General features: G+C 46.4%; 2 protein-coding genes across 2 annotated transcripts; both read right to left on the bottom strand.

Moving 5' to 3' along the window:
* Positions 1 to 1335: 1335 nt before the first annotated feature.
* Pdw03_0278 (uncharacterized protein) lies at positions 1336 to 5881 on the bottom strand (the record flags this gene model as incomplete). The annotated part of the gene is made up of 4 exons (XM_066099556.1): positions 1336 to 1640; positions 1738 to 1789; positions 2243 to 3249; positions 3901 to 5881. 4 exons carry the CDS (start codon positions 5879 to 5881, stop codon positions 1336 to 1338), a joined length of 3345 nt encoding a protein of 1114 aa, XP_065957283.1.
* A 2957-nt stretch (positions 5882 to 8838) lies between these two features.
* Pdw03_0277 (fungal-specific transcription factor domain-containing protein) lies at positions 8839 to 11396 on the bottom strand (the record flags this gene model as incomplete). The annotated part of the gene is made up of 10 exons (XM_066099555.1): positions 8839 to 9409; positions 9481 to 9953; positions 10008 to 10193; positions 10243 to 10257; positions 10319 to 10584; positions 10644 to 10881; positions 10938 to 11077; positions 11127 to 11193; positions 11251 to 11285; positions 11339 to 11396. The coding sequence occupies 10 exons, from the start codon at positions 11394 to 11396 to the stop codon at positions 8839 to 8841; spliced, it is 2049 nt and encodes a 682-aa protein (XP_065957282.1).
* Positions 11397 to 13858: the final 2462 nt, after the last annotated feature.

Raw genomic sequence — 13858 nt, 5'->3', positions numbered from 1 at the left:
CAAGGAAGATAAATGTAACCCTTACAGCGACATCGCCGGCGAGACCAAGCTCCTAGGAGAGGTGAAGGACATTTGCGATGAGCTGAGCATGCTGAAATCTCTGGCCCTACATCAGGAAAGTGTTGGAAAATCACTCTGGAAAGACGGATCCAATCCAGATGCTAAGTTTACCTCTAACACACCATCTGAGGCCATGAAAGAGATTGATAAAATGGTCAAAGATGCACAGCACAGTTCGAGCAAACGGCCATTCAAATGCGCTGTTTAAACTACATCAGAAGCAAGCCAACATCATCAAAGTTGAGTACTTACGGAAGTAAAGTAAAGATACTGCGAAGCAGAGTGATACAACTACGGGTTCCACAATAGTGACAATTCTCCTCGCATGTGCAATACCTAACTATAGATTCTTCTACTTGCATGTTCTTATCTGATAGATTCGCAGCTCCCCGCCTCTTTCCTAGCCAGTCTTCTCGCAACAGTTCGCTGAAGGCTAGAGATCGCGGGGCTGAGCTCGGCACCTAAGATCAAATAGCCGATGGAATATTCGGTGCGCCAAATGACTCCACCTAGAGAATTGCCAATCATGGGTTAAGATATGGTTGCAACTTGCAGATGCCAGGAGACTGACTGTTTCAGGACGAGCAGTGCAATCCAATAATAGTACCGTACAGTCTATCTGAGCGATTAGTATTGGGTACTTCACGTGATGTTATCAAGGCTTATTGGAGGCTTCCTACATTGAATCTACAGTTTGAGCTTGAGGTTTTCCTTTTATACAGTGTTGAACAGTTCCTATGGTATGTATTGAGACCAGAGAGTATTTCCTTTTAGGTGTCTTTTCCCCGTCATAAGGTTATAGCTAGTGGGATAAAATTCTTAGCTCCCAAATGTATATAAAATCACGCAAGGCATTGCTCTGACATCACTGTGCAGCCTGAAGCCATTCCTTTACCTGCCCGAGAGACCAGATGTCATGTTCTTTCCCCGAAGTATTTAACGGCTTTTCGACCATCTCTCCGTGCCCAAAGACTCTAAGCGTTTCCCAAAAGGCTGACAAGAATTGAAGTCAATCAACACCGGTGATCCATTCTTGACCATGATGTTATCCGGGTTGATGTCGTTATGGGCTAGCCCTAGGGTGTAGAGGTGCTCCACAGCCGACTTGAGAGATTCAAAAAATTTGACTTTGTCGAGATGTTGAAAATTGGAGATCGAGACAAACTGGTTCAGATTTTGATCAAGTCGCTCGAGAACGATCGACGTGATGTAACCGCGTCTCAGAAGGCAGCCGTAATATCGAATATTGTTCTGGTGCGGCGACCTTGAGATCTGCTACATGACGAGTGTCTCATCAAGGACAGCCTTGGGGAGATGATTGGTACCGATCATATCCTCGTACCGCTGTAGGCCTGGTTGTTTCACGTACACTAAAGAATCATCCAGCCCTTCCGATGCAAGAGTCATTTCGCGCTTATTCTTTGAGGTGTAGCCGAAGAGAACCTCCTCATTTTCCGTGACATGGTTAAAGGTAGTGGATTTTAGCTTTTCATCTTTCCACGACTCAACTATAGTCCAGTCTTGGAGTGATTTTACCAATGGTGGGTCCTGAGCAAATTTGGTCTCCTTCTCAGGTTTACCTGGTTCCACAAAATTCACGATGGTTAAAAGCATGTGCCCAAGGGGCTATATCAAAAAAGGGGGAGAAAGACCTCATTGATTGTCGACTCCCTTTACTTAGGGGTGGTGAGGATGGGCCAACATGATCAGAAAATGCGGGCAGACTGCTCTATATAGTGTCAGTGTTAGAGATACTAGAGATCTACGATGAATGTAGATGTAACTGGAAATCTCTTGATGCGTTGAGAGAGAGAGAAACTATCTACATGCTATGACTGAGACTAAGTACTGGGAGCAAACAGTGGTGGTCACGTGACCTTCCAACACCCCCCACGACTAGCACTATTAGTCGACAGCATAGTTTAAACAACCCCAATTCTCCATGTAAAAAACCAGTTTTTAACCTTCATTAACCCCCCATTTGTAGTATGCAAACCGTAAATTATCCATTCAGCGCGTTTTATAGACCGTGAGGCCCATTTGGATGATCCAGCGCTTGAATAGCGTTTTGCCAAGGGGTTTTGTCAGTCCATCCGCTGCCATATCAGCAGTCGGGATCTTGACGAAAGCCACGAGCAAAAAGCCGTGCCTTGTAGGTACCGTCATGCTTAACTTTGAATACCCACCGGAGGGTAAGAGGTTTCTTCTTGCTCTTAGTCCTGGACATCACTCTCCAGGTGCCGTTAACAAGATGACGATGTAGTTCTTTGTGAGCAGCGACTAGCCATTTGTCTTTCTTGACACAGGACATAGCTTGTTCCCAACTGTTAGGTTCAAAGCCTATGTCTTTAGGCGTCAGTTTGGATACAGCGTACTGCTCATTCGAGGTAGCATTTGCGAAAAGACTGACTAGGATCTCTGGCTGTTCAGCGAGCAACCGAAGAACATTGGAATCAAAGAATGACTTGCTAGCCAGGCTTTCAATGTAAGCTCTGCTAGGATTCTTGATCCGTGTTGATCGTCGTAACTGGCCAGTTTCTGGCTGAATGGGCTGAATGGGTTGAACATAGCTTTGATCTCGACTCCTGTCATCCGGTACCGGATCTAGGCGAGAGAAATTATGTTCAAAAGTTACTTGATCATGCTGTAATGGTGATTGATCATGATCCTCGTCATCTTGCAGAGGATCTTCCTGAGATAGATCAATGGTTGTTTCCAGGGGAATGTCCATATTAACAACCTGTCGGGAAACAGGCTGTGGTTCGACGAGAACCCCTCGCCCACCTGCTTCAAAGTGGGCACCAGTATCCACCCTTTGTTCCACCACACACCTGCCAAAACTGCCCGCCATTTCATCATTTGACCATGCAAGATCTTCTTCAAAGAGCGCGGGATTCGACGGGTCGAGAGCATTCGGAGCCCTCGTTTGATCCTCGGGATCATCTTCGACCGTAGGAGAGGGTGGGGAGGTAGATCGTATGTTAAACGGATTCTCGAGGTGAGGCCGTAGGAAATCGATTGGGATATGACGATCCTGCGAATCATGTTCATGTTCTTGGTTCATGCCTGTAATATTAAGATCATAGGCAGGGTCAGGCAGACTTGCCGGAGAAGGATTCTCATTGAAAATGACGTTCCGTGAACGTTCAATCTTCTTGGTACGGACGTTGTAGACCACATAGTTGTCTCCTTCGTCGTACGCGAGCAGCCTTGCCTCCTCCATGTGAGGATCTAGCTTTGTATTTCGCTTCTCTTTTGGGATGAGAAACCAGCATTGACAACCGAGAGCACGAAGGTTTGAGAGATTTGGCTTCTTGCCGAAAAAGGCTTCGTAAGGAGACATGCCAATCTTCGACGCGTAGAGGCGATTCATGGTGTAATTGATTCCACCAAGAAGAAGTCCCCAAAGATATTTTGGAAGCTGATACTCGGCCATAACAGCGACTAACGGCTCAACAAGATGACGATTTTTGATCTCGGCGACACCATTCAGTTGCTTGGTGTAGGGAGGAGTTGGATCCCATACCGTTCCCTTGCTAGCAAGGTAAGCAGCAAGTGGTTTATGCTCTGGAGCATCATCGCCGTGGACCTTCTTGATGACGTAGTTAAACTGAGTCTTCAAATAGGTCTCCAATTGTATGTAGACCTCAGTGACTTGAGATCGTGATTTTAGTAGAAACAGCCATGTAAATCGGGTCGCATCATCCGTAAACGTCACGAAATAATGCTCACCTCCGTGAGACGCGATAGAGATCGGTCCCCAGACGTCTAGATGAATGAACTCGCCAGGCTTTGATCTAATAGATCGTTCTTTGCCAAAAGGTAATGCGTGGCCCTTACCCTTAATGCAAGGAGCACAAGGAAAGGTGACGCCGGCGCCTTTCTTTAGCTTGACGCCGTCAGCAAATTTCTCCATCTTTCGTACACGCTCCTCGCCGGCGTGACAAGCTCGACGATGTGCCAGATCGATGGAGATAGGTATGATCTCTCTCTGTGTAGCAAAGACAGAGTTTGGAGAGCCAGTAACAAGATTACAGTCAATCATATGATCAATCTTGTCAATGCCAGCGCAGTTCAACCAGTAATGTTCTCCTTCACAGGTAGCAAAACCAATGGTAGACTCTGGGCCATAGAAATCTTGATGTTTGAATTTCATCATGCCATTCTTTGTCCATGTGCCAATGTCTGCCTTGTCGAGAGCAGACATAGAGATCAAGCTGGAGCGAAGATCTGGCGCAAGCCACACTTTCTGGAGAGTGAGAGGGGCAATTTGTCCTGATGAATATTGATCCAGCAGGTGTAGGATTACATCTCCATATCCCTCAGTGTAGAAGACATCCCCAGTGGCTGTCGAAACAGGCAATACACACCGTCTAAAGTTGACAAAGACAGATCTGTGGGGAGTCATATGTGTGCTAGTACCGGAATCGATCATCCAGCGGGTAACATCATTGTTGTCGTTAGCCAATAGGCCTTCCTTCGACACAATATGGGAACCATGAACTGCATTTGCCTGGATACCGGCAAAGAGCACATTCGTAAAGAGATTGTTATACCGCGCTAGGGGATCCCCCGATGGAGGGCCTTTTTGCGGTACGGTGGGGTAGGATGCTGGCGCAAAGATTGCATTCGCTCCCTGGCGAGGCTGTTGTTGCGGTAGAGAAAGGATCCGACCTTGGTTGTCAACCTGGCCTATGATTTGGCCTGGTTGAGGGACTGCAACCTGTTGAAAAAGAGGTTGCTGCTGAGGTTGTTGAATGGTAGTGGCGTTTGCCGAATTCTTTAGCAAGGGACACTTGTTGGAGTAATGATTTCCAAGAGTCCCATGATGTCTGCAAAGGATGACGTTCTCTTCTCTGACGAAGTCGGTCTTCTTCTTCGAGGGTTTGTCCTTGTTGTTATTATTACTCGATGAGTTATTCGAATTGGATTGCTTGTCATTGCCTCCTTTCTTTGTGTCTTTCTTCTTGTCATTGTGCGACGACGACGAGGTTTGAACAGTAGTCGAGTTTGCGTTGTAGGAAGGGTTCATAGACCGGTTATGGATGTCTAACTCGAGGAATTCGGCGTAGACTTGGTCCATGAGATTGACATCCTTCTCATCAACCCTAAGGTTCTGGAGAAAGGCATAACACTTGGGGTTTTCATTAATGGCTTTCTTGAACTGGCATAGTACATATACCGAGTTTATCTTGCCATCAATAGATGTGAGATCACGAAGAGTTTCCTGGAACTTGCGTACAAACTCGCTAGCAGTTCCATTCTTAAAGCGAAGATCAGTCCACTTGGTATAGCGGGCGAATGAATGTTGATGGGATGTAACAGCGTACGTCGCACGCAGTTTCTTAAATGAGTCCCGTACATCAGTGTTTTGAGCGATATGAGAAAAAGGCTCTGGAGAGAGAGTGCCTCTTAGTAAGAGATTCGCTCTCGAATTGCACAGATCCCAGTTTGTACATTTCAAGTTATACTCTTTTCGGAGTACAATGTTTGACTCGATGACTTGCTTCACACGATCACGAATTTCAGCAACAGAGATGACAACTGTTGTAGTATGATCACCTGCAAGATCCTGAGCTTCTTCAATAAGAAGATTGCGAACAGCTTCAGGACTGGAGTCCTGATACTCGGGGATCTTTGGGATTGGGATCCCATTAGAAATCATGTATGTGTAGTAACGGTTGTTAGCTGCAAGAGCTATGTAGAGAGCGGTTTCCCAGTCTCTGAAGTTGGATTGTCCCTTCAATTTTGGGACGGCAGATGAGATGTCAATCTCATGGCTGTTGATGGTAAAGTCCTCAATATTGTACGAGGCCTGCATGACGTCTTCTTCCGCACCGATGTGCTCGTCAAGAGAGGTATGTGATTGGCTCGCTACAGCGGGTAGCGAGTGGAATGTGGGGTTCGACGGTCCGATTTTCGGGTTGTCGAGGGTTTTCGGCGACGTGATTTGACGGCGACGAGATAGGATCCACCTACAATGGATGAAGATCCCAAGGGGTAGGCGAGGTGTTAATCTCGTCCAATAGGGTGATGAAAACTCTGGTTTGTGGGGTCAAAACGAGACCACAGAGGTTCCACAGTGGGGTGGTGCGACGCAGTACACCAATGGGAGGAAAACCAGGGTTTCGAGTCTGTACAGTTATGTAGAGGACTCGAAAGCGCGAGGCTCATAACCTGTTAGAGATACTAGAGATCTACGATGAATGTAGATGTAACTGGAAATCTCTTGATGCGTTGAGAGAGAGAGAAACTATCTACATGCTATGACTGAGACTAATTTCTGGGAGCAAACAGTGGTGGTCACGTGACCTTCCAACAGTCAGCCTCAGAGATAGCCACTTCTAGGCCATAATTCCATCCCATGCGTCTAAGAAGAGAGTTTAAAGTAAAGGGGTTAAGAAAGAGAAGAAAGAGAAAAAATTAGATATGTTGAAGTGGTTGCTTGGTCAAGACCCAGACCTCCCAGGACCTTCTCACAGTCATTCTTGGGTCTTCACCGCCTCCAGAAAACCAAATACTTCGATCCCATTTTAGATAGTTTAGATACCTACGTTATTGAGCAGTGGTAGCAATGTACGTGGATTTTTCCAATTTACTATCTACAAGAGCGATTCCAACAATGAGCGGGATTGAATCCAGCGCATGAGGTAGTGTCTTGATTTCGTCTTCAATTGCATCCCCTCTTTCGCGGTCAGTAACTGGTGTATTGACCTCGTTTAACATGGGACCAAGGAGTGGAAATTTCAGTGTGACGGCTTTGCTCAACAAAAATTCACAATTCTTGCGATTCCCTAAGGTCGAGGCCAGTATGAGAATTCAAGAGGAGAGATGTGGAACTGGGCGGCTCCAGACTTTGTAGTATTAGTCCACTGCTAGCCCTAGCCTACCTTATCCCCGAAAAATTGTTTCTTCTGAGTAAGACAAGGGGCATTTTCCTTTCGGGGTTGTGCCTGGGGCGTACAATGCAGTGCCACAGAACACAACGCACCTATTCCCTTTGCTCCACTGTGATGACTGAAATTACCATCGTATGCCTATGGCATGAGATAGCACGAGATGGCGTATGATGATGATGGAGCTGTACCAAAAAAAAGCAAATTAATTGAGCCCCGTTACCGGGGGTGAAACCCAGGAGAGAAGCTGGGCATTTGAGGTTATTCTCAGACTCCACTAAACAGAGTTAAGCGTTGTGGAGACCGCAGAAGGTTAGAACACCCAATGACGTCCCACATTTCCCTTTTTAGCATTGGCGCTCCTTGTTTGATTCGCTTAGATTGTGCCGAGGATGAGTAGACAAAGAGTCTTGAATCGAGGAGAAAGTGAACAGATTTAAGGAATGTTGAGAAGAGATTTGGCTTCAACCTCACAACAGAGAAGCTGATGAACTCGTGGTCCTTGCGGCTGCAGCATCCTTATTTCAAGGCACGCAAGCATTTAAAGCTATTACCAAAGCACCAACTATCAATTGCGGTGGTTCCTATCTTGCTCTTTTGAGCAAAGACATTGGGTCTGTGATGAGCTGGGGAGTATTCTGTAAGCACCCTTGAAACTAAAATAGCTGGCGTTCAATATGGCTGACTGGTCACATAGGTTTGCTAGAAGAACAAAGACTCCTTACGATATTGATACTAGGGGAAGTACATATCAGAGGGATCAAATATGGAGGGTATTACCACATATGCTGGTGGTCAAGCAAACATACGTACGCATATCTATATTTACTCGAAACGAATAATCTATGGTCGACCGGCTCGGTTGGCATCTCTGAGGCAATTGAGCGAACAGAGAGGATGTCTGACCCAGTTCCTACGGAAGCGAGCATCGAGTTCCCATGTGTGTACAAGCATGCTGTGCCGGAGCACAGGACTGATCGTCGTTGGACGTTGGACGACCAGAGAAATTGCCGCGGGCTTTGTCGACACTGTGTTGGGTTGGACTAAACGGATTATGCCCACTATGGGATCACACATGAGCACAAGCATTTGTTACATCAGAACGAGGATGGAGAGTCGTCACTTGGTTGATCCATTTCTTTCTAGGACATTAAAGCCTTGCAGGGGGGGTTGAACATACGTGATGTGTGTAAGAAATCATTCATGCCGGCCCATCGCTGAGTTGAAACCGTGAAATGAGGTACAATTGTGATCAATGTCTTTTGATGCAATTCCGTGTCCACGGTAGCAAATGACCACAGCGAAGTCCGGAGATGTTCTACGATCGGCTCTGCGATTTTGGAGTTGATTCCCTCAACGTTAATTACTGCCGATGTTTTGGCCAAGGAAGCAATCCGAAGTTTCTTGGCTGGGTGAAATTGATATCATTATTGTCGGAGTTGAGGGTCCCGCGATAGGTCACCTCGCCCAGTTGGGTGATTCATTATTGGCAAAAGTTATTGAAGGAGGGGGTTTGAAGAAGAAATTGTGAAGGGAGAGAAGGATCTGATAGAGCGTTTTCAATGCTCCTGAAGATTCCCCAAAAGATGAGATATTAGTTCCACGTGAGATATTAACTCGAGCATGTCGGCTTGAGTTTGAGGCATTGGCTCTGGTTGTTTTATTGAAATGTCAAAAGTAGAGTTACTATTGTACTTCAAGGCCAGTCATCCATATTTCACCCAGCAACCTCCCAAAGCCAAACAGTTGAAAGCTCGGCAATTTGAAATCCGGGGTATCTTTCTTGTCGGCGCTACTGCCAGCTGGGAAAAAGGGAAAAGGGTGGGAAGTGTTGTCTCAATCACTTCCGTAAAGGTGAAGACCCCCCCGCAGGTAGTCTTCATCATACAACGGTGTCACCCCCTGACATTGCATATGGGTAATCGAACAAGTCTTTCAAGTCAATTCCTAGCAGCTCGAGGTCCTCAAGGCGGTAGCTTGGATCGTCGATAGAAGGAATGAATAACTGGTCATTTTCACTTAACAAATTCGAATCATACATCCGCGTGGCCCCAGGATCGAGTGGCAGCTGCTCATGTAGGCCAGGCAGTGTTTGAGCTGGTTGATTTGATGTTGGCAAACCAGCGGTGGTCAACTCTGCAGGTGGTGGAGGCATGGCTGTTGCCCCAGCCGGCACCGCAGACTGAATGTCGCAAGAGTAATCACGAGCGCCCATGTCGATCATTTTGTGTCTGCATTCCCTCTTCTCAAATACATATTGGCGTGCAAGATGTGCAAACTGTGCAACCAAAGAGCCGGGCAGACTGCCATTGCTGGCGAATTCTAGCCGACTAAAATGTCCGCTAGCGATATCGAGGAGTGCAAGGCTAAGGCTAGCCTCAGGGTGGTCCGGGTTGTGGACCACTAGATCGAAGAGGATCATCAAACATGACAGCGGCAACACCGCGAGCATCCTTAATATTGGCTGTCAGTGACTCTTGCGATTTTGGCTTCTCAGGAGTTTTATTCGATTATGCATACTTACCAGACGGGAGTGTAGGGGGCAACTTCAATGAATTTAGTTAGTTCCAAAACAGAGCGAGCAGTTCTCATCAGCCCTCGTTTCAAGTCAAGCTGTCGCATTGGCCCCAGCTTGATCGCACTGAAATGCAACAGGGTCCAGGATAGAGTTAAAAGCGCGTCGAAATAAAGATAATTTGTCATTAGCGCGATCATCTGAGCGAGTGGCTCGCGCAGCAGACGAGGCTTGAGCGGCTCTCCGGCGCGAAAACGCAAAGGAGCAGAAAGACGCCAAGACTCTAGCTCTGTTAAAAAACCCTGCACCTTGGCGTTATATTCAGAAGCTGGCTGGTTTACCGAGCTTATTGTGAATAGACTGCTATGAATTTTGGACACCAGACGGGCGTATTGCAGAAAGCTGAACCCCCAATCGTAGTCATCAAACGTAGATTCTTGCACGTCTGGAATGGCACAGCTGATATTTGAATCTTGCAGAACCTGGAATCTTCATGTCAGTTGCACTCTGGTTTCAAAGTTATTTCAAAAACATACCGAGCCCCTTCCTGTTATGAAGCAAGAGACTTTCTCCATAAAGTAAAGTACCCAAAAGGTGCGTCGTTGCGTACCTTCGTGTGGGCCATTCGAGCGGTTGTAGCCCAAGCCCTGTGCCATTACTGCAGCCTCTGAGAGCATCAACGGCTCAAATTGAAAGGCGGATGCAGTAGAGGAGAAGATGGCCTGACAAATTAGCAACATCCTTTTTTCAAAAGAATATGTATTACTATACCATAGCCATGAGAGCCTTTAACACCAAAAAAAAGTCAGTCTCTGAGCAACCACTTCATGTTTTAGGGGAAATAGACCTGAACTGCCGTGAGCGAACCACGAAAAAAAACGAGATCCTGAAAATAACACAGCGATCGTTCGAAGTATGACCATGCCTCGCCAACGCCCGCCTCGTAGCTACCACCTTCATTGTACAGGCAACCAATCGCTACAACTGCATAAAAAAGCGCCGCAAAGCTTTTGTCAGTTGCAAGGAAATGAAAAAGGTCAGGGGATGCTGCCTGGCGCTGGAATGTGGTAACGCAAAGGAAAGGGTACAAGGGATGAACCATCTCAAAATAAACTGTGGCGAGAGAGGGTTAGTTGGCAGAAGTGGCACGAAAATGGGATCGATAGACGAACTATTTATGTGTGCGTTGAGGCGCTCACGAGGAAAGTTTTGAGCATTCTGTAAGTGGTGTTCTTTCAGACCATGGGAGCGAGGGATCGAACTTGTCGCCTTCACCTTGGCTGCGACAATATCGCGAATGTCTGCAAGCAGCTGTTCTAGTCTGTCATGGCCGAGCCTTTCATTGATAGAGCGGACTCTCTTGGCCGGAAAAAAAGAGATGTTGGGGTTCGGGCCAAATATAGCTGTCAACTAGATAGATTGGCACGGTCAGACAGAGACAATCAAGTACGGAGAAATGTTCTAACTTGATCTGGATGTTTCGCGCTCATGGAGATGCGCGAAGCTTGCCGATCAACCAACAACGAGTCGATGTATAATTTTGTGGAAACGAAATCTCGCGAGTCTGTCCCGTTCAGCTCGGGTATGGGACGTCTCGGTGAACCATCTGTAAGTTCTTTATGAGCGAAGTCTTAGGTTTTCTTCGAGCACTTTACCTGAGTGGGCGAGCTTGCGTTTTTGACGTTTTTTGACAACGCTAAAGCAGCATAGTTTATTGCGAGACTGCACATATTTAGTTATTCCTCACGATCCACCTCTAGAGTGGGCGAATTGGCCTACCAAACAAAATTCACATGTATCTGCAGTGCTCATCTCTGCTTCCGATATCAGCGGGGCTATCAATTGAAAATGTCAGGGCTGGACTTACTGCACCGAGCCTTCCGGGCTCGGCATGCGTCGCAGGCCTGATTCAGTGCTTCCGACATGGCCGCTAAGGGTAGAGTTGCTGGAAAGTGACAGGTTTTCTTAAAGCCGTTCTGATGAGGTCATCTTCGGCGCCGAAGTGGGTCTCCTTCTTACTCAGCAAAGGCTCCACATCGGCGCCGAAAACAAGGTCGTGGCGATCCGGAACTAACGCGAGACATGTTCTCCGTCCCCTAGACTCTGCAAATGAATCCCAATAGAGCAAAAATGACGTACGGAGCAGAGGGAAAAAAATTGACAGTCTCCAAGGGGAAAAAGAATATGGTATATAGAGACTCTGCCAGAGACTATTACGATGCCTCCGGTGCTATCTGGCGAATTTTTTTTCCTACGCTAGCTTTGTTTTTTACTTTTTTTTGCTTTCCATTATCTCGAGTTGTCCAATTTTTCCATTCATTGAACCCGGAATGGCATCCCAGCGCCGATCATTTCGCGCTGAGATTTGGAGTATCGCGTCCGCCCAGGGCCAAAGAGCATGGTCGGGCTCTATATACTACTCATTTGTGTTGAGGTTAATCTTTCCGAACAACCGTGTCTTTGGGAAAGCCTTTTGCTGACAAAAAACTTGTACTCTTAGTAACTTTGGCATTGTCATTGGATTTCTCATTTTCTTTATGACAGCCTACATATTGGTGGCCGAATGCATTACCGCCGACCCTAGATTGGGTGAAATTCTTCTATTTCGATGCAAGCATCTGTCTACCACACGAAATAAACAGTCAAGAACGGACGACGAATCTTCAGCACAAAACTTTCCTCGTGCCCTCTCCCTGCGTAGAAACATTGAGCAAGGTAGTGCCGATGGAGATAAAACTGTTGGCATTCAAGAGCAAACAAACGTTCCACACAAGGGTGATGTTTGCTATAAAGCCAAAGTGGACTATTTACTGTAAGATCTTCCTTTGGCAATTCTTTTGAACTCCGAGTCTTTTTTATCATCTTTGTGTGTTTTTGACTCTCATGAAATGGAAGATGAGAAAATTCACAAAGCTTCACTATGAAATCCCCAGATGTACAGAAGTCTTCCAAAAACAAAAGAAGAACAGATGGCATTCTTCCACTATGCACAAGCCCATATCTAACTTAATCATCAGATCATCTTCTCAATATAAAATCAAAAACGAAACGAAATTCCAAATAGCTTGGCCGCCGTCGAAACCAAGTCAACGACTCCGGCTCGGTCCCAAACTGCTCCTTCAAATCCAACAACTACCTCCAAATCACCGGCCAGTTCCTGTGCTAGAAATCTGGCAGCCATCACTCCTCAAATCAAAATCAACAAGAGGTTTCCTGCAACCCCTAAAGCTCGGACCGAAAGACTTATACGCCACTCTACATCAGCCGTATATCACCAAGAATGAACCGCCACAGAAACAGGGGCATTCCCAAGAACGAGATGCACATCAAAATAGCGGCGGTCATGCCCAAAAAAAGGAGACCGTCGCCGCAATGTGCCATCCGCCAAGCAATGAAAACACCACATCAGAAATTCACTTCCGCGACGCACGATGCATCTGGCTGGCTAGTACTTGCTCAACTGAGAAAAGTACGCCCTGTTACAGATTTGCTATGCAGGATGAAGAAAGTATGACCGACTCCAAGCAGTGCCAGATGATCCTACAATGGGAGAAACGGACTCCCTCTATGAATGGAGATGGGGCACCGCGGTCTCGAGATACCGAAAATTTTGTTCTCGTGGCGATTGATCGCAAGACACACCGGAAGAATAAAATTGCGACCATGAACCGGAGTGGCTTTGAGATTACTATTCGGGAGAGATTGATCTTTGATCATCCTCGCACTTGTTTGGCATTCCCGGATCCTGTTTCTGCTGGCGCTGCGAGTCCGGATTCTTGTGCGGATTTAGAGACTTGGTTATATACTCATGTATTGACGTTTGGCATTTGGGTGGCTTCTCAAGAGAGATGGTTGGCTTAACTGCTTTCTCTCAAATCTTTGATATAATTAGCCATTTTCCTCACTCTCTTCACATTCTTCATTTTCCCATTCGTAGTCCACAGTAGCAGAATATCATTACCACTGCGATAGACTATAGACTACATCGTTGTGCATACCATACAGAAAGAGTTGCAACTACCGGTACATGACTTATAGATTGTAATCAATGTGTAATATCAAAGATGGATTATTGAGGGTGAGATCCTAAGGGGGGGGGGGGGGGGGGGGGGGGGGATATGCTGCCTAACTCACTTGGCTTCCGGAAGAACGAGCGAGGCGTTTACCAGCGCGCCCGGAGTGCGGGAATATGCTTACTGTGTACCAGTTGGATGTAGGAAATGGTAGTTTGGGCTAAGATACAGTTGACAATAAGAAAGAAAACGAGAATAATTAATAATCAAATTTCTTGACATACATAAACATCAGTGCAGGGGTACGAGAAACAAGAAATCTCTAGCTACCACTCAATCTATGAATACCCATTGGAATCGTACATATCTGTCTC

The sequence above is a fragment of the Penicillium digitatum genome, chromosome 4 (assembly GCF_016767815.1).
Source record: "Penicillium digitatum chromosome 4, complete sequence".
In the NCBI taxonomy this organism is placed as follows: domain Eukaryota; kingdom Fungi; phylum Ascomycota; class Eurotiomycetes; order Eurotiales; family Aspergillaceae; genus Penicillium; species Penicillium digitatum.
This window is presented reverse-complemented; position numbering and strand designations above follow the sequence as displayed.